The sequence below is a fragment of the Syngnathus floridae genome, chromosome 17, assembly GCF_059516105.1.
Source record: "Syngnathus floridae isolate MCC-2025c chromosome 17, RoL_Sflo_1.0, whole genome shotgun sequence".
Taxonomy (NCBI): Eukaryota; Metazoa; Chordata; class Actinopteri; order Syngnathiformes; family Syngnathidae; genus Syngnathus; species Syngnathus floridae.
The window spans coordinates 2867464-2885265 of record NC_142429.1 but is presented as its reverse complement, the minus strand read 5'-3'; the positions used below and the strand labels follow the sequence as shown (position 1 = coordinate 2885265).

Sequence of the window (17802 nt, the reverse complement as noted above, 5' to 3'; positions counted from 1 at the left end):
CTCTGCATTTAACCCATCCCCATGTGATTTTAATCCATCCCCTGGGGGAGAAGGGGAGCAGTGAGCAGCAGCGGTGCCGCGCTCGGGAATCATTTGGTGATCTAACCCCCCAATTCCAACCCTTAATGCTGAGTGCCAAGCAGGGAGGCAATGGGTCCCATTTTTATAGTCTTTGGTATGACCCGGCCGGGGTTTGAACCCACAACCTTCCAGTCTCAGGGCGGACACTCTACTACTAGGCCACTGAGCCAGTCACGACACGAGTAAATGCGAGAGTAAATTAAGAAGAAAAAAAAGAAAAGAAAACCAACATTCGGTGCTAACGCCTTACTATTTGGCTTTATTTTCCCTGAAAATGGAGGATGTAGTAATCTCGAAGATAAGAATTTTTTCAAAACTTGACTTTCAGTCAAAGCAAGAAATCATAAGTAAGGGAAGACCAACGCCAGATTTGCGAGGATTAATTCAAACTACGGGCCTCCTGGGACGGACTACAACACGTTCGTTTCAAAAGGATTGGTACTCTAAAAAAGACTTCATTTACAAGTTAAGGTAAGAATACTGCAGTGCTGTGTTTAAATGTACAGTGGTGTGTTTAAAATGTTATTAAATTTAATCAAGAATGGGATAACAACCATGTATGCTTGTAAATCTGACTTGTGAATCAGTGCCTTAGCGTCATACAGTACGTTTGTAAATCTGACTCTGAGTCAGTATCTCACCAACCCCAACCCTCACCGCACGTCACTGCTAGTGTCTCTTCGAGACACGCTCCAATCTAGACACGAACGTCCCAATATGTCGCAGCAATAACACACGCACACAAAACGCGCTTGAGATGAAGTGGTTGCCATGCCAACCTCAACTATATGCAGTGCATCCCAACCAGGAGACATCAAACGTTGCAACAGGAATTTATCCAATATCACTTAATTGTTTACAAGAAATGTCGAATGCAGAGTAGTAATGGTGAATGAAAATAAATGTGAATGGAGGAAAATGGGCCGGTGGAACCGAAAAACGGAAAGAGCTGTAATAACCACACAGTGCCTGCAGATAGTGCCCGAAAACAGCAATTTCATGAGTTCAGCCCAAAGAGACCACTCAGTTTCCAGATCGGGACTTTGATTCCCCGAGCCCTCACTTAAATTGTTCCAAGATTACAAGCGCTGGCCCAACACTTTAGTTAAAATCAGCTTAACCACCCGAGTAGTACAAAGTACAAGACGCTGCGTGACCGCCACGAGCAAAACACTTGCGCTCATGACTAACTGCAAAGGTTCATAGGTCGACAGGCAGGAATCCCGGTCGGGCCTTTACACGACGTCCTCTTGTAAGAAGAGGCCAGATAAGGCAGAGGAGTGCCGTAGCTATGAGAGAAAACTCGAGGCTATTGAGAGAAACTGCTTGAGTGACACTGGGTGAATTATTATGGAAAAGTGTAACATTGTTACCTTGCTTGAGCGGCGTGTGGAGCACAAAGGATGCTGTATCTCTTTTGTTACGGGGGAACACCTGATTGAAATGATCAGATAATCAGATAATAATGATCAGAGGGCAGACAGCAGTCCTGATCATTTTAAAAGTGTGTTGCAGCTGGGAGACCGAGAAAACATGCACCGGTACCTCGCGGAACAGACTTGAGAACCTCCGATTTCACCACTTAATTCAGTGATTCGTTCGTGCGCCACTAGAGAGAGCCCTTGTACCACAATGATGATGATAATAATAATAATAATAATAATAATAATAATAATAATAATAATAATAATAATAGCACATTGGGAAACAGCAAATTTGAGTCAAAGATGGCTTTAAGTGTCTGTAAAATGTTGGACAATGTTTTGAAAATAGCACATCAAGTTTTTGAAATATTCTATTTTATGTTTTTAGGTTTGACCTATAAATATCTGCTTTATAAGGATTTTACAATCTGATGTAATTTATAGCTACAACCTTAGACAAATTCAGCCGTTGCTGAACCTAATCCATCCATCTATCCATCCATCCATTTTCTGAACCGCTTAGTCCCCACGGGGGTCGCAGGCGTGCTGGAGCCTATCCCAGCCGTCATCGGGCAGTAGGCAGGGGACACCCTGAACCGGTTGCCAGCCAATCGCAGGGCACACGGAGACAAACAACCATTTGCACTCACACTCACACCTAGGGACAATTTGGAGTGATCAATCTGCCTACCAGGCATGTTTTTGGGATATGGGAGGAAACCGGAGTGTCCGGAAAAAACCCACGCAGGCTCGGGGAGAACATGCAAACTCCGCACAGGGAGGGCCGGAGGTGGAATCGAACCTGCACCCTCCTAACTGTGAGGCGGACGTGCTACCCAGTGCGCCTCCGAGCCGCTAATTCATCCTAATCTAACCTAATCTAATTCATAAATATTTAAAACATAGTGTTATTTTATTATTCTGAAAACAATGTGTAAGAAAAAAAACGAGGGCAGATTCAAAATCGGTGCAAACACATCTTTAAAAGTGAAATTGCATCTCTGATTAAAAAATATGTAATAGTTTTTTGACCAGCAATATATGCTTTGTTGGTAGTTTGCTAAAATTCTTACATTTCTAGCATATAGAAGAAATGGACTCTGTAAATAACAGTTACAACGGCCGAGAAGGAGAAACAAAAATATTTTTTTTAATGCATGAATTTTTATTTGACATCCTTTGTTTTTAAATAAAACTTTGCATTAGCTCACTATTATGTCAAGTTAACACCTCAGTGGCAGTGTGATCCAAAAGTCAGCCTTATAACATGTTTGCAAAGGCAGCAAGTTTCCACACCAATTCTGACTATGACGAGCGGTGGAGGAAGTGTCCCTAATGAAGCGTCTTTCGAGTGCGGAGGTATCACGTGTCTGTGTGTGTGTCTGTGTGTGCGTGCGGTACAGTAGGAAAGTCGAGTCACTTCCTCCTTGTGCGCTCCCCGCAGCAAAAACGAACCAGCCCAAAACTTTTTCGTCTCTCCTTGCGCTCGATGGCTTGCTTTCAGCTGGTCGAGACAGAAGTTGCGCCACTTTACGTTAGCTGCTTCTGTTTATTCTAAAGTCCTTCATTTTGGAGAGTTCGAAGAAGATTTGGGCGTCTGTGTGGAGGTTTTTTTTCCAAAGCACAATGGCTCCGACCTAGCCCAACTTTTTTTCGGAGCCACAGAGAGAGGGAAGAGTTCCACGGAGGTGCCGTTGCCCTTTTTTAGGTGCTTTCATATAAAGTGGAAGGAAGCGGGCGAGCAACATGAAGAAACAGTTCAACCGGATGAGGCAACTGGCCAACCAAACAGTCGGGAGGTGAGTTGTTCGGATTTAGAAGGACGTTACAAGCCAACGCCAGCATGTAACCGACACTTTCTATTGGAAGCTTTCGTGGCAGAAAACGAACGCGCAGCTTTGATGTACAAAACGAAGAACATTTGCCACTTTATACGTCACTCTGTCGCTCTTAAACGTGGGTGGGCGAGCGGGGAAGCTTTCTCGACAGTCTCGTTCAAACGAATTCATGCTGAAATCTTCAACAAGGTTCGAGTGCTGTCTTCTTAATTCCTACTCGATTGGTTTAATGACTGCATGTAAAAAGTAACGGGCTACCTGTAAAAGAATAATGGGAGCCAGTACACAAATCCAAACGCATTACCCATTTAATATCGCCGGTATGACGGCACAACAATGTGTTCATCATCGAGGTTGCACAGTTCTTGACCCTACCCAGCCGCTCTTCACGCGACCTACCGAAAGATAACTATCTGCCGACCTAGGCACTCTCAAAAAGCCCCACCCACCAATACTAAGCAGCCAACTACCTTCCTCGGTACCAAGGTATCAACAGACGCATAGAGTCCCCATAAATTCTTTGAACCCCCTCACCAAACCTGCCTAACCCCGATAACTTTCTCAAAAACCCACCCAGCAGATTAAACCGTCACGAAGTGTTGTTGTTTTTTCTGGTTTTGTTGGTGCTCATCTATTGCATCACGTCGCCGGAAAGACTTGTGAAATCAAACATGTCTGACGTCCATCTTTACATAACAGAAGGAAAATAAAATGAATCGATAAAAGGTTGGAGGAGACGACGTCACTTCCAAGCCTAGAACTAGCTCGGAGCCAGGCCTACTTGAAGCAAAAACGACAAGTCGGTGGAGTGATGCTACAATTGTGGCGATGATGATTGAGTGAGAAGCCCCTTCCCCACAAGCAGGCTGAAAATGTGAGACACACCCACTGAGGCTTTGCCCTGCAGTACACCCACAGTGGAACTCTTTGATGGATTTGTGTCCCCTGTGATGTGCCTTTCAGGCAGGCTCACTTGGCCACAGAGGGATTGTGTGGAGTAAGCATTTTGGGGAGAGGGGTGGGGTTGTGTAAATGAGTGAGGCTGGAATGGAAACATGAGTTCCATTTTGTGGTCACACTTTTGAAGTTTTGTGTGCTTGTTGCCTGGTTTGTGTGATCGTTGGGGTCATGCTTCTGAAACAAAGCCATTTCGGAGCTTAAAGAGCCATCTGGCAAGAAAACTCTGTTTTGGATCTCAAATTGAAGAGGACGATGCTTGCTGTTCGCATTCTACTTTCACTCATAAGACGTTTGTTGTCTGAGCAACATGTCCGATGTACAACTTGTGAACTGAAGGCTTTCCTTCCAGTCGGACGACAGTCATGATGAGACTTTTTTTTGAAAAGTCGGACAACAGTCATGATGAGATTCCGATTTTTGAAAAGGAGAGGCTCACAGGCCGCGATATTTGGCACACCAAATACAAGACAATTAGACAACTAGAGAAAAGAAAGAAAAGTTTTGAATGGAGTGCTTGAGACTCAGACGTGCCCCTTAGCGACCTTCGGCGTTCACTTACTCGCTCACCTCGTGTTGCCATAACAAACACAGTGACACAACGGCGTATGCTGGGACATGACGGAGGAATCTCACAGCGCCTTCATAGAAACGAGTTTCCGCTGAGTCGCTCGATTAAACACACGGTTTGACTGTGCGCATTATTATTCTGCTCAAGTGAGATCGTGTGATGAGCGGCTCACATTCTGCTGTGTACACAAAAAGACAGGTTGAACTCCATTTGGAAGTTTGCGCTCGTTTGCAGCATGCCAAGTCTTGCAGAATTCAATTCAAGACAAGAACATTTTGTATTGTGTCGTACTGCTGTTGACATTGCCTGCGTTTTGACCATAAGTGCAATTTTTCTCTCGCCAGGGCCGAGAAGACCGAGGTGCTGAGTGATGACCTCCTGCAGGTAAATACTTGGGCCATGCCAATTTCACCATCATAAATGAAGGCCCACTGCAGTGTTTTTGATCAATATTTAGTGTTGCCATCGCAAGCTGGGTTGTCCAGATGCCCCTTTTGCTGGCATGGTAACATCACATGACCCAAACCAGAAAACGGGCTGTGAGCTGAGCCCGTCGGCACTGATGTCATTACTAGTGGACAGCAAACGGCAGTATGAGGCCTTCTGCTCAAGTCATCATCTTCCCTCAGCCCAAGTTGAGTTGAGTTTGACGACTAGTGGGGGGGAGGAGACGTGCCTGGCAGCTTTCCACCAAAGGCAATGTGGTGCTGGCTTCAAATGTTGGGGGCGGGGACGGAAAGTAGAGCAGTGCTTGGCCACATGAAGGAAGATGATTTGAAGTTGAAGGCTTGGCCGTCAAGCTGTGCTCGCTCGGACTGACAAACGGAGCAAAGTGAGTGAGAAATAATATAAGTGCGAGGTCATCGGCTCCGTTTCTCCTCACGGCGTGCGGCTGTTGAGGGCGGAAACCAGTTGGCCATCTTGTAAACCTTTGGACAGCTCACCTACTCGAGGACTGCGGCTGGCGGGATCGCGCTTAAGTTTTGCTAATTGTTAAATTGCCCGTGCGGCAAGGTCACATGACCCCGCAAAATAGCGAAAAGGATGAACGACATGACAGAGAAGACGCCACTGGTGTTGAAAGGAGCAAAGTGAGTCCACAAGACAATCAAATGACCGCCGGGACTCTCTAAGTGACTGCAAGTTTGTTACCGAAGCCTGAAACAAAGAGAACACGCAAAATGGGAGTTATGTGGGCAGACTTTGGAGATCTGGCAGACTTGTTTGGAGATGTTCTCAACAAGTTGTGTTGAGGCAGGTCAAGACCTGACAAGACATGGACTGACGTTTCAAACTATTCCTCAGGTGTAAAAAGCAAGCACGGGTTCTTGTTGGAAGTTTTCATGCGGAGCAACATCTTTGTGGAGAACGGCGCTCATCTGCCTGCCTGCTTGCTGAATATGCCCAACATTCAACGTTTTCCTCGCCAACGTGGGTTACAGCTCCTTCCGGCGGAGGAACCTGCAGGTTGAAGTACAAGTTAGAACTTGTCTGACTTTCTGCGGAAGCTTACTTTGTTAGAAAAGAGTGAAGAGGGTTACAAGGTAGTGCATTCCACAATCAAAACAGCCAGGAGCGTTAAAAACATCCAAAGTTGTAAGATCATATCTGATCCCCACATGGTCTGGATTCTTTTTTTTTTCCTGTCAAAGAGCTCAATTGCAGTGTGTAAATCTGAGCCAGCCGCGGACGAGGCGGAATGATGAGCTAATCAATTGTATCCAGACAGCGGCGTTCATCTGCGTCTGGGGGAGAAAAAAAAAAAGACTGTCAAATGGGAGACGTGAAAATGGGGTGATGAGAGAGTCAAAGATGGGAATCTCTCAGCCAATGAGGCGCCCTGCTTGTTTATGTGCAGGCAGGAAGAGGAAGTGCGATGGCATCTTTTGCAAATGCGCTTTTCAAAGTTCAAAAAGAAACTCCAAAGCAGAACAAATAAGCATTTGTTGAAAAAACATTCTTCCTTTTTAAGATGGATCTACTCCAAATCAAAATACGGTGAAAAAACTGACCAGGGCGGGGCGCGCACGCGTGTGTGTGTGTGTGTGTGTGCGTGTGTGTGCATGTGCGTGTGTGTGTGATCAGATCGAGAGGCGCATGGAGCTGGTGCGCTTGATGTCACACAACACGATCAAGAGGCTGGTGTCCTGCCTGCAGGGTCAGCTGGGCACAGACACCGAGAAGCGACACGTGAGTCGGATAACAAAGCAGCAGTCATTTCTTTCATTTAAAAAAAAAAAATTGAAGAAGGTAAAATAAAATAAAAAAGAAAGAAGCCTTTCTCGGGCCGCTAGGGCACTTTGATTGGCTGAGGGAAATCATGAGCTTCCAAGTTGTGTCTTTAGAAAAAGCTGCCCTTGACGACGCTGTCTCAGGCCATGCAGGAGGGCGGCTCGCAGCTGGGCGACGAAAGTCTGATCGGGTGAGCCGTGTCCACCTTGTCGTGACCCCAAATTGCAAATGTTTGCATTTTGTCTTGAATGCAACGCGTGTGCAAGCAGCAAGATGATGGACGTGTGCGGCGAAGCCGAGGGCAGGTTGGCCAGCGAGCTGATGCAGCACGAGGTGCAGATCGAAAGAGACATTCTGGAGCCTCTCAACACGCTGGCTGAGGTACCACACCTGCTGGGGGGTGGGGGTCCTGATTCTGCTCACATTGCCGAAACTTGAATTCTAATAGGTTGAGATTCCCAACATACTGAAACAGAGGAAGCAACTGGCCAAACTGGTCCTGGACTACGACTCGGCAAAGACCAGGTTGGCGTTGGGTTCTTCTTGCAGGATTACAGCCGATGAGCCCAAACGGAACTTAACTCTGCCTCAAAGCAAATTCACGTGGAAATAAAATAATTAGTCTGGTTCTAATGGGGCATTAAATCAAGAAACCATTAAATACAGAAATAAGAAAGCATGACATTTTTGGTGCTGGTTCAGCACATTTGAAAATATATCATTTGGTCCAATTTGTTGAGGGTAAAAATCGATTGTGGTGCAGGTGGTACCAAGCGACCAAGTCCAGCAACCAGGCCATGGCGGCTAAGGTGGACTCACTCAAGGACGAAATGGACGAGGCTCTGATCAAAGTGGAAATATGTAAAGTAGGTTTCCGCTGCTCTAAATAAAATGACGATGCCATTTTGTCCACAATGTCTGCGACCACTTTTCCCGCAGGACCAGCTATCGGCAGACATGTACAACTTTGCGTCCAAAGAAGGCGACTACGCTCGCTACTATCTCATGGTGGGTACATGACGTGATGATGAGATAAACGAGCAAAGTGAACCACATTGGTGCTCGCCTATGTCGGCAGTTATTGGAGGCCCAGGCTGAGTACCACAGAAGGTCTCTGGCAGCTCTGGAGGAAGCGATACCGAATATTCAGTTGCAGCAAGGTGAGCAGCGAGGCATTTCAAAGAGGAAACGAGCGCATAAACGTTCGGTCGGCACCTTTGTCTTTAGACTCCTGGACGGAGAAGCCAGCGTTCGGCACCGCCCTGGAAGAGCACCTGAAGCGGAGTAACCGAGACATTGCGCTGCCCATCGAGGCCTGCGTCATGATGCTGCTGGAGACCGGGATGAGGGAAGAGGTGGGGGGTCTGTGATTGTTTTGCAAGTCGCTGCTCTAACTCTCAATTTGTGATTGTTGATTAGCAAGTCGCTACGCTAACTCACATTTTGCGGTTTCGCTCTGTAGGGTCTGTTCAGAATAGCAGCGGGAGCTTCCAAACTAAAAAAGCTGAAAGCCGCATTGGACTGTTCGACGTCCCAGCTCGAAGAGTTCTACTCGGACCCTCACGCCGTCGCCGGTGATGACCGCAAAACCATGATCTGCTCCCAGTCGTGTTTTTTTTCTTCTTCTCTTCAATAATGGACCACTTTGTACACAGGAGCACTGAAGTCCTACCTCAGGGAACTTCCTGAACCTCTCATGACCTTTGGCCTGTATGACGAGTGGACGCAGGCGTCCAAGTAAGACGACGCACACAGCTGAAGGTGTGTGTGCCCAGGATGTGATTCCGCTAACTGTGTGCACACGTGTTGTTTCAGTGTGTCTGACCCTGACAAACGACTTCAGGCTTTGTGGGTGACATGTGACCGTTTGCCAAAGACTCACAAAGCCAACTTTAGGTAGGTGTGCTCAGCGTTGATGTGGTCAACCGAATGTGGGAAAATCATCTAAATAATAAGGAATGCTTACAGGTATCTGGTAAAGTTTCTGGCCAGACTGGCTCAAAACTGCGACATCAACAAAATGTCTCCCAGCAACATCGCGATTGTGCTGGGCCCCAACCTGCTGTGGGCAAAGATGGAGGGGTGAGGGCACGGCGCAAGCACCCGCGCACGCGCTTCGCTTGGTCTTCGCCGGCCATTGAACTTGCCTCGTCTCCCACAGGACACTGGCTGAAATGGCGGCAGCGACCTCGGTCCATGTGGTCGCCATCATTGAGCCCATCATCCAGCACGCTGATTGGTTCTTTCCTGAAGGTAATGCTTCATAAAACATTTTCTGGCTGAAAAGTAGCTCAGGGAACAAAATACAAACACAAGTAGATTTTTTTTCCAGCCCTAATTGAATAATGTTGCTGAACTAAATGTCCTTGGCTGCTTGGTTTCTTCCACACAGAAATGGACTTCAACGTGTCAGGCATGTTCGCCATGCCCACCCACCCATCCACGTCGGACGGCGAACCGGACAGGAAGCGCCCCGGCAGCCTGGTGGGGCAAGACGGGGACACGCAGTCTCCCCGCAAAGACAGGTACCTGTCTCGCGCCAACCTCAGCCTCAGTCTGCCGCTTCCCCTCCCGTCCCGGCCCAAGACAGCCAGCGGGCAGGATTGGCGGGCCCCGGCGGTGTCGGCCCACTACGTAGTGGCCGACGACTCCATCACAGTCACCCGACAGCAGCCCTGTCCAAACGTTCAGCCTGTGCTCTAGTCCAAAGTAGCCCCTATCTTTTTGGAGAATCCTCTTGATTCTCTCCAAAAGACGTTTTGTCGATGTGGCAATTTGTGTTCTGAACTCCTCCCATTGTGTTCTCTTGCAATTAAAGCTTGGGTCTGACTGCAGGTTGCTGGTCGTGTGTTGGCTTCCCGCCCGCCATCTGTCTCGTCTCATGCAGCCACCTTGCTTCCTTTGATGTTCATGTCGAGTTCTGCTTTCCGAGGGCTCGGCTATGTCTGCCCTTAGCTTTCTGTTCCTCTTGAGCTCTCCTGGGAATTTTCTTAAAATTTGTGTGTGTGGTTTGCCCCTCTGCCTCTTGCCCCCCCTTCCGTAGCACCGTTAACAAACCTCCGGAGGCAAGCCCACGTAGAGCTGGCACCACCATTAGAAAGCAGCCACAGCTAAGCTCGCCCAACTTGCAACCGCCACTGCCCCACCAGGAAGGCGGGGGTCCCGCCTGCTTTGAGGCCCTAACTGCCGCCCTGAAGGTCGAGCCCGGCGGCGCAGGTGCCGGGGGCCGGCTTGCTGCCACGCTACCTCACTTGGTCTCCCAGGCGGGCGTGGAGGAGAGCAGGTAAGGAGTGAGCTAGCCACATATCCTCCCTGCAACGCCGCTTGCTCTCAAGCAATCCGACCTGCCCAACTCGCCCTCGCCTCTTTGCATTTGTCAGAAGCCAGCAAATTGGAAATGTCTGGCCAGTCCAATTACGTGGCGGTTTGAAAATGATTTGGAGCCGTTCTATGCCCGCAGCCCGGCTCGGGAGCTCATGTCCACGCCGCTTCCGCAGAGGAATGGTTCAGCTCAGCTTACGGCGGGAACGTCGCATTCCCAGAGTGGATCCAGGGGCCCCAGCCCTCACATGGTCCGCAGAGGTAAGATGAGCGGCACGTAATGTTTTCCCGCACAGTGCCCCAAAATGTCTGCACGATTTGAATTAACACAGATGGCCACTTGAACGCGTCACCTCAAAAATATACTGTTCCTTTTTTCAAACAGGAAGTGTGTAATGAGCCGCACTTCTGCATTGAATGAGCAGATCTCATATTGGAAGTAAATTCAAAGTAAACAATTCTCTCAGGCAAATGTGTTGAATAAAAAAAAGTTTAAAAACAACGCAATTACACCCAGGGCGTGATCCTTTCGGATACCACTAGAGAGAGCCCGTGCAACACTGGCATTAGTACCACAGACAAAAACAAAAGGTCGAGTTGATGCACAGGCTGAGGAAACACAGTTGATACTTGAAATGCAATATATGTTCCCTTTTCCAGGAACCAAGAAACAGGCACCGGCACCACCCAAACAAGCCAGTCCTTTCGCCTCTCAGCCTGCCAGCCAAACGCCGGGGTCCCCTCACAATCCTGCCATCAATCCCAGGCGGCTCTCGGGCAAAGAAAGCCCCATCCAGGTTCCCAGCCACCCTCCCCCGCAGCCGCCCCAAGTGTTGGTCCCGGGGGAGCCGCCGCCGTCGCCGCCCAGGACGCCCACACCGCCACCTCACGACGGCGCCCACTCCCAGCCACCTGCGTACCACTACGGCTCGCTTCCCCGTCCCGCCCGGCCAGCACCCAAGCCGCGGCCCCGGCCTAACATGCCGCCGCCGCCTCAACCGGCTGTCAGCGATGGCAGCTGCAACGGCCTCGTCGGCTCCTCGTCCAAGATCATCACAGGTAAGGCGCTTCTACCTAGCGGTTCTATCTCGCTATCAATTGGCAGTTCAAAATTGTGAAATAAAAATCGGTGGTGGTGGTGGTGCGGGGTGATTCCGAGTCTACTTTTAGATTCATTAAGAAAACCATCTGATTAAATTAGTATGATATATTTTGATTCATCAATTTTACAAACGGTTTTATCTAAAGTCATTTTTTTAAACTTACAACAGCGATTGCTCGACCAATAAGAATTTGCCGACGCCAGACGTCAGCCCGAGTTCTAAACGACGTGTTGGTTTGGATGTGACGCTTGGCTGAGTGACATTTTCAGCTTCCTTTTTCTTTTACTGTCTTGCCTTTTGGGTTTCAATGTGACTGGTGACGTGAAGTGTGTGTGTGTCTAACATTGCAGATGTCTGAGGTGGCGGGCCTTGTAAGGCAGGCGTTGGTAAGACTCCGACTGGCTGATGCGCCTGGTTTGCTTGCATGTGTTTGTGTGTGTGGGTGCAGGTGTGTAAGGGAGGGGGGGTGTCTGGGAAATCCTAACAGCGTGTCGTTAAGATACAATAGATAGACTGGCTCGAAATCCATCCGGTGTGATGTGTATGTGTCAATTGCTGCTGTCCAGACAAACTAACATCGACCTTGGGTGTGACAAAACAAAAAAAACAAAAACAACAACTGTGCCTATTCTATGTAGCACTGATCATGTGCCACACTTTACAAGTACTCCAAGGACTCCCTCCCAAAAAAAATTATCACACTTTAGTCTCAATGGACATGACAGGTATGACCACAATAAAATCAGCAATGCCTTCAAGACCAACGGCTGGCATCTCCAAAAACGTGAACCACTCGCAATTAGAGGCACCACGCTCAAGGAGTCCTTAGTGTCTTAAAGTGTGCGTCAAGAGTGCCAATTAGTGGGCGCGCTCGTATCTGACCTTTTCCCCTACGACCCCGTGCAGACGGCAGCCTGGATCTGAAGGGGGCTAAACAAGTGTGGATCCCGGGGATGGTAGCAAGCCCGCAAGCGACGACGCCCGCCACCCTGCCGCCGCCACTCGACGCACACACGGAGAGCACCTCGTTGTGAGCGGGGCGCCACGCGCCCCTTTTATGCCGCCGCCAGGCTCCTTAGGAACGCATTTCTGACAATCCGATGGCAGGCTTGATCCAAAGGCTTTTTTTCTGTGAATCTATTTAACACGGCAGCCAAGTGCGAGTGAAATTGCGTGGAACAAAGACAGGGTAAAACGGAAAGGGGATGGAAACGAGGTGCTGTTTTTGCTTGTGTGGTGCCGGTTGTTGACCAAAGTGCAATATTGTGCACCGACTGTCTTCCAGTGGCTCATATTTGGTTTGTTGTATATTTTGGGGACTGATTTGTAACATTTTTAATTGCTTTGAGGATATATTCATTATTTGGTCCAAAAAATTATTTATATTTAAAAATCGATATTGACAATGGTTGGTAATGACCAACTGTGCTCCAATATTTCAAAGCTTTGACCAAATATAGCCCAATGCTTACATATCGTTGGCAATCTTTTTACTAGTAATACTGAAACATGAGACCGTTGCTGCGCCATGACTTGTGATGATTAAAGTTTTACAATCTTGTCATGTTTTTCTTTTTTCATGTATTTACATATCAAAGCAATCATGTAGGATACTTCTGATCACATTGTGGCCTGGGCTGCACTTATGTGACTTGCCGTTTCTCTTGGAATACAAAAATCTCTCATGTCCCGAGAAAAGCAACACCTTTTGAGGAGCATGGCAGCCCCTCAAGCCCAGTAGCTGATGATGAACACGGCCACAGAGAGGCAAATGACGACATTGGCGTTCACCAACTTTTTCAGACCTGGATTTTCGTTTAGTTGACTGAGGTCGGGGGCCATGGGCGTCGCGGGTCTTCTCTCTGCCTCGTCAGACCGTCGCTCCATCCCGCACAGCCAGTAGAGAGCAGACACCAGCCGTGACTGACGTCTTGAGCTGGAGCTCGGGTCCGAAGACTCTGGAAGTTGGGGGTATGGCAAATGAGCAGATAGTGGAGCAAGGTCAAAAAGATGGAAAGCTATACCCTTTCTCGTGCTGTCAACTGCCTTTTCCATGACCATCTCCGCCATCTCGTGACCCGTGACCTCTTCCACGCTCTGCTCTTTGACTTCCACGGGGGCAAACCTTGTGAACCAAGTCAGACGGTCAATCTAAAAAATAAACCAACATTCTCCAATCAACGACCACGCACAAATGCACCATTCACAACAAATAAAGGAACATTTTGACCTGCTCGGCTTTGGGTTTGTCGGTGGCCAGACTGACCAGCACGACCACGATGAGTGTGATGAAGGACAGCAGCGTGGAGAAGTAGAGGTAATGCAGCGATTTGACCACGGCGGGCCTGTCGTCCCGCTCAAAGCACAGCGGAGCCGGGTAGATAAAATCCAACAGCATGCGGACGCAGCCAATCGTCAGGCCCATGGCCACTCCCCAGAAAGCACCCTGCCGGCATGCAGAAAACAACGCTCAGAACATGTGCTTTGGTGCCGGCCCGAGGAAAGTTCAATGACATTAGCAATGGATTCAGCAAGCTATTGGTGCTCTCTCGAATTGTGACACGGTGGTTCCGGAAACCAAATGCGCAGGCCTAAATCGCATACTGCTCTACCTTCTCGTTAGTCCTAGTCCAGAAGCAGCCCAGGAGGAAGATGATGGACACGGGCGGCTGCAGGTAGGTGCTGATGGACTGGATGTAGATGAACAGCTGTCCCCCTTGACTGGCTTGAATGACGGGAATCCACAAAATGGACGCCACCACTAGAATGAGCACAAAAACCCTAAAAAGTAAAACATTTGCTTATCAGAATGTTTTTGGTGCTGCTGTTTTGATTACCAACAGACAGTGCGCATAGTAAAATACTGATTACCCATCCATGTCATTTTACTTTACAGTCCAAAAGAGTTCACATCACATGTGTGTGGTCCATATCTACGAATAAAAAGGCGGACCTGCCCACGATCATAAGCTCCCACTCGGACGCCCCGGATCGGTACGTCTTCCACAGGTCCATGGTGAAAATGGTGCTGGCACTGTTGAAGACGGATGTGAGCGAGGAGATGAGCGCAGCAATCATCACAGCCATCATCAGGCCTCGGAGTCCTGGAAGATGCAGCATTTATATGAATGCATATGAATATGCATTTTATATGAATACCGAGGTTGAATAAAGGACAGGAAGTCACCTGCGGGGAGAAGCTCCAAGACCAGCCTGGCATAAGCCGTGTCAGTACATCCTACTGGGTTGTCACAGATCTGCTCGCACAATTCTGGATCGGCACAGGCTACGTCATCTGGAAACAGTTTTATTCAAGGGCAAATGGGTGTGAAATGTTCTGGATTTTCTTGGACCCAAATGATTATTCCATCATTTGATTGAAAAAAGGTGGAGGCAACTACTGTCAACTGGAGTATTCCGCTGATGTTTCCCACCTGTGTAAAGTATCCTGCTGATCATGCCTGGCAACATGATGGCAAAGAAAGGCAAAAGCTTGAGGTAAGCAGCCAGCAGGGAGCCGCCTTTAGCATGGGTCAGCGTTTTGGCAGCCAACGAGCGCTGCACGATCACCTAAATAACAACCACACACGCAGTTGAAGCCATTTTTGTTGTGGTGTATTTCTTTAGAATAGCTACTGCATGACACGATGAAATCACTGAATTCCATAGTTTATTGATAAGCCAAAAGGAGCAATTAGACTAAAAAGACAAAAATAACAAGGTTTCTAGAAGTGATCCTTGAGGGATGCCACATATTTTAAAAAAAATAGAAGAAACCTGACCTGATCAGAGCACCAGTACCACATGGAAGGAACGGACATGCCGATGATGACGCCAGGCCACGGGAGGTCAGAGTCAACCGGGTCTCTGAATATGTGGAAGGAGTCCTCTCGGGGGATGCCGCATGTCGTGTTCGGCACGCGAACCGACGGGATGGCCTTAAGGTAGCCCTCCATCAGAGCATTCCAACCTCCAACCTCTGCAAAACCTGAACGGCAGCACAAAAATAGAGTGAGCCAATGTGAAAAGATGCCCTGACACAGGTGGCGTCATTGTTTGGGATGCACTTACTAAAGCCCATGAGGACGAGCGCTCCCGCCAGCATGATAACCGTTTGAGCGGCGTCGGTGTAGATGACAGTAGCCAAACCACCTGAGGAAGGAACAAGACAACACATTCAAGTAAAGTTTTAAAAGACTACAGGAAGCGTCTTGGCCATATAATTGTGTTACCATTTACTAAAAATAACATTAATTTTATGCAATTATATGAGTAATGTGGGCTGACCTGCCACGGTGTAGAGCGCAGTGATAGCTAGCAGGAGCACGATCGCCAGGTAGATGTCCCACTGCAAAGCCATCTTTATAAACAAGGCACCAGCATACATGTCCACCTGACATCTCAAACAAGAGACAGTGAGCATCATACACACTTGGACATGCCAAATGAAGACATAAAGGTCCAAGTCATACCGACATCTTGGTGAAGATGTAAATAAACAAGAATAAGACAGCCATAAACAAATGCGTTCTTCTGCCACCGTATCGCCTCTGTAGATATTCAGGCATAGTTGTCACCTGGAAGGAAGCGACCATAAAACGTGTCACTAAGTGATGATACAGTGAAATTCATGTCGGTGTGGACTCAGCTTACCCCGGAGGCCAGATAAATGGGCAGGAAGATCCACGCAAGCAGAAGCACCATGAAAATTCCCTGTCACATCAAAACATGGAAGCAACACTTGAGTACCCCGAGGCCCCCAAGAGTCTCGGCGCATCATACATTCCACTCGTAGGCAATTGCCCCGATTCCCGCTGCTGCTCCGGATCCAGCCAGCCCGATGAGGTGTCCGCTGCCGATGTTACTGGAAAACAGAGAGGCCCCAACCTGCAAGAAGAGGATGAGATGCAGCAGACGTTTTGGTCCGTTCTACTGTGGTATCTGTGACTTTGAGAGTGTATGGCTTCAAAAGGCAGGGCTTGGCCTGGTGGGTGTCAGCGAATAAGTTGGCTGAAAACGATGTCTTGCTCAGTGAAACCACTTGGCCTTGAATTTTAAATATTTACAGATTGATAAAACGTGTTCAAAGTCAGTCTGGATGCCTCTTAAGGTGTATAAAACTCACCGGCCACCAGGTCATGCTCTTCCCTGCCAGGAAGTAGCCATCCACTGTGCTGCGCTTTGTTTTCCACATTGACTAGTAGACACATGACAGAACACAAGAAGTGACCAATGAAGTGATCAAATGAAACTCCTGGTGTCCCCCTCTCTCTCTTTCCTCCCTCACTTGGACTCACCCAAAAGCCCACAGCCAAGACCAGGACAAAATAGAGCACCAGTACCACGATGTCCAAAGCTCCTAAGGGAGGACTTCCTCCACCTGGAGACGGCGTCGTCGACATAGTGCTCCCCTGTTGGGTTGCTGCAAGATCTAAGGTCATCTGAAAAGAAGCATGAGATTAACATCTGTGGTTAAAATGTGATGTACCTCCGTCATTTATTGAAGAAAAGCAAGCCATGTACTATTCTACTAGAAGCAGGTACTTGGACACGCAAGAAGCCACACTTGATTTCACATTTGTACATTTTAAAAATACAATGAGACACTAAAGCAGTTCACGTGAATTCAAGTGCTGTCAGTTGAATTAACTTGCCCTGCTGCCACAAATGAGAAAAACGGCAACAATGCCAACAGAAGAATCTTAGTGGTGTCATGCATTACAAGTTTGTGTTTTGTTGCAAATAGAGAAAACTCACCTCTCCGTAAGTTGCCACCAACAACAAAGCATTTCCAGGAATTAGCCAAAGATGAGTGAATGAGCACGAGGAAGGTGCTTTCACGCACCTGAAGATCAAATTCCACTTTCAACACGTGCACACTGATCATTAGTTAAAATGTAAAAGGTTTATTGACGTCAGACGCACGACACTTACACATTGACACGCACACACACTCATTGCAAGTGCTTTACCAAACCATGGCAGAGAATCGGAGGTCTACGAATGTGTTCATCAGGAACAAAATCAAAAGAAAAACAAAGACAAGAATTCAATTCCAGGAATAAAGTTCACCTTAGGTTTATTATCAGAAAGCTTTTACATTTTACAGAAGTAGGTTTAATTTTAGAAGAAGAAAAAAAAAATCACAAATGAAGTTGGAATTTTACAAGAATATTTTTTCAAAATATATTTTATGGGGCTAGTGTTGTCATTTTAGAAGAAACGCCACTGTCACAAGAACCACGACTTCATTTTGGGGGGGAAAAAATGTCGAG

At 47.8% G+C, this 17802-nt stretch overlaps 2 protein-coding genes across 10 annotated transcripts; one reads left to right on the top strand and one right to left on the bottom strand.

The window, feature by feature from the left end:
• The first annotated feature begins 2890 nt into the window (after positions 1–2890).
• On the top strand, positions 2891–13088 carry arhgap17b (Rho GTPase activating protein 17b). Of its 8 annotated transcripts, XM_088358539.1 has the most exons (22): positions 2891–3304; positions 5216–5255; positions 6177–6338; positions 6957–7061; positions 7217–7293; positions 7373–7484; positions 7552–7628; positions 7867–7969; positions 8043–8111; positions 8182–8263; positions 8331–8458; positions 8566–8677; positions 8759–8840; positions 8919–8999; positions 9072–9185; positions 9265–9356; positions 9496–9628; positions 10147–10386; positions 10484–10685; positions 11085–11483; positions 11878–11913; positions 12434–13088. In XM_088358539.1, exons 4-22 carry the CDS (start codon positions 6969–6971, stop codon positions 12449–12451), a joined length of 2250 nt encoding a protein of 749 aa, XP_088214665.1. In that variant the 5' UTR covers positions 2891–3304; positions 5216–5255; positions 6177–6338; positions 6957–6968; the 3' UTR covers positions 12452–13088. The 8 variants fall into 8 exon arrangements, with proteins under 8 accessions (XP_088214665.1, XP_088214659.1, XP_088214661.1 ...); XM_088358533.1 differs by lacking the exon at positions 6177–6338; XM_088358540.1 differs by lacking the exon at positions 6177–6338 and having other exon boundaries at positions 2892–3304; positions 10564–10685; positions 12434–12554.
• On the bottom strand, positions 12890–17384 carry slc5a11 (solute carrier family 5 member 11). Of its 2 annotated transcripts, XM_088358544.1 has the most exons (16): positions 17285–17384; positions 16825–16968; positions 16653–16724; positions 16310–16414; positions 16181–16240; positions 16000–16104; positions 15815–15920; positions 15599–15679; positions 15310–15515; positions 14962–15097; positions 14715–14822; positions 14481–14631; positions 14140–14308; positions 13758–13973; positions 13552–13678; positions 12895–13485 (listed from the first exon to the last, which is right to left on the bottom strand). In XM_088358544.1, exons 2-16 carry the CDS (start codon positions 16966–16968, stop codon positions 13256–13258), a joined length of 2016 nt encoding a protein of 671 aa, XP_088214670.1. In that variant the 5' UTR covers positions 17285–17384; the 3' UTR covers positions 12895–13255. The 2 variants fall into 2 exon arrangements, with proteins under 2 accessions (XP_088214669.1, XP_088214670.1); XM_088358543.1 differs by having other exon boundaries at positions 12890–13678.
• Positions 17385–17802: the final 418 nt, after the last annotated feature.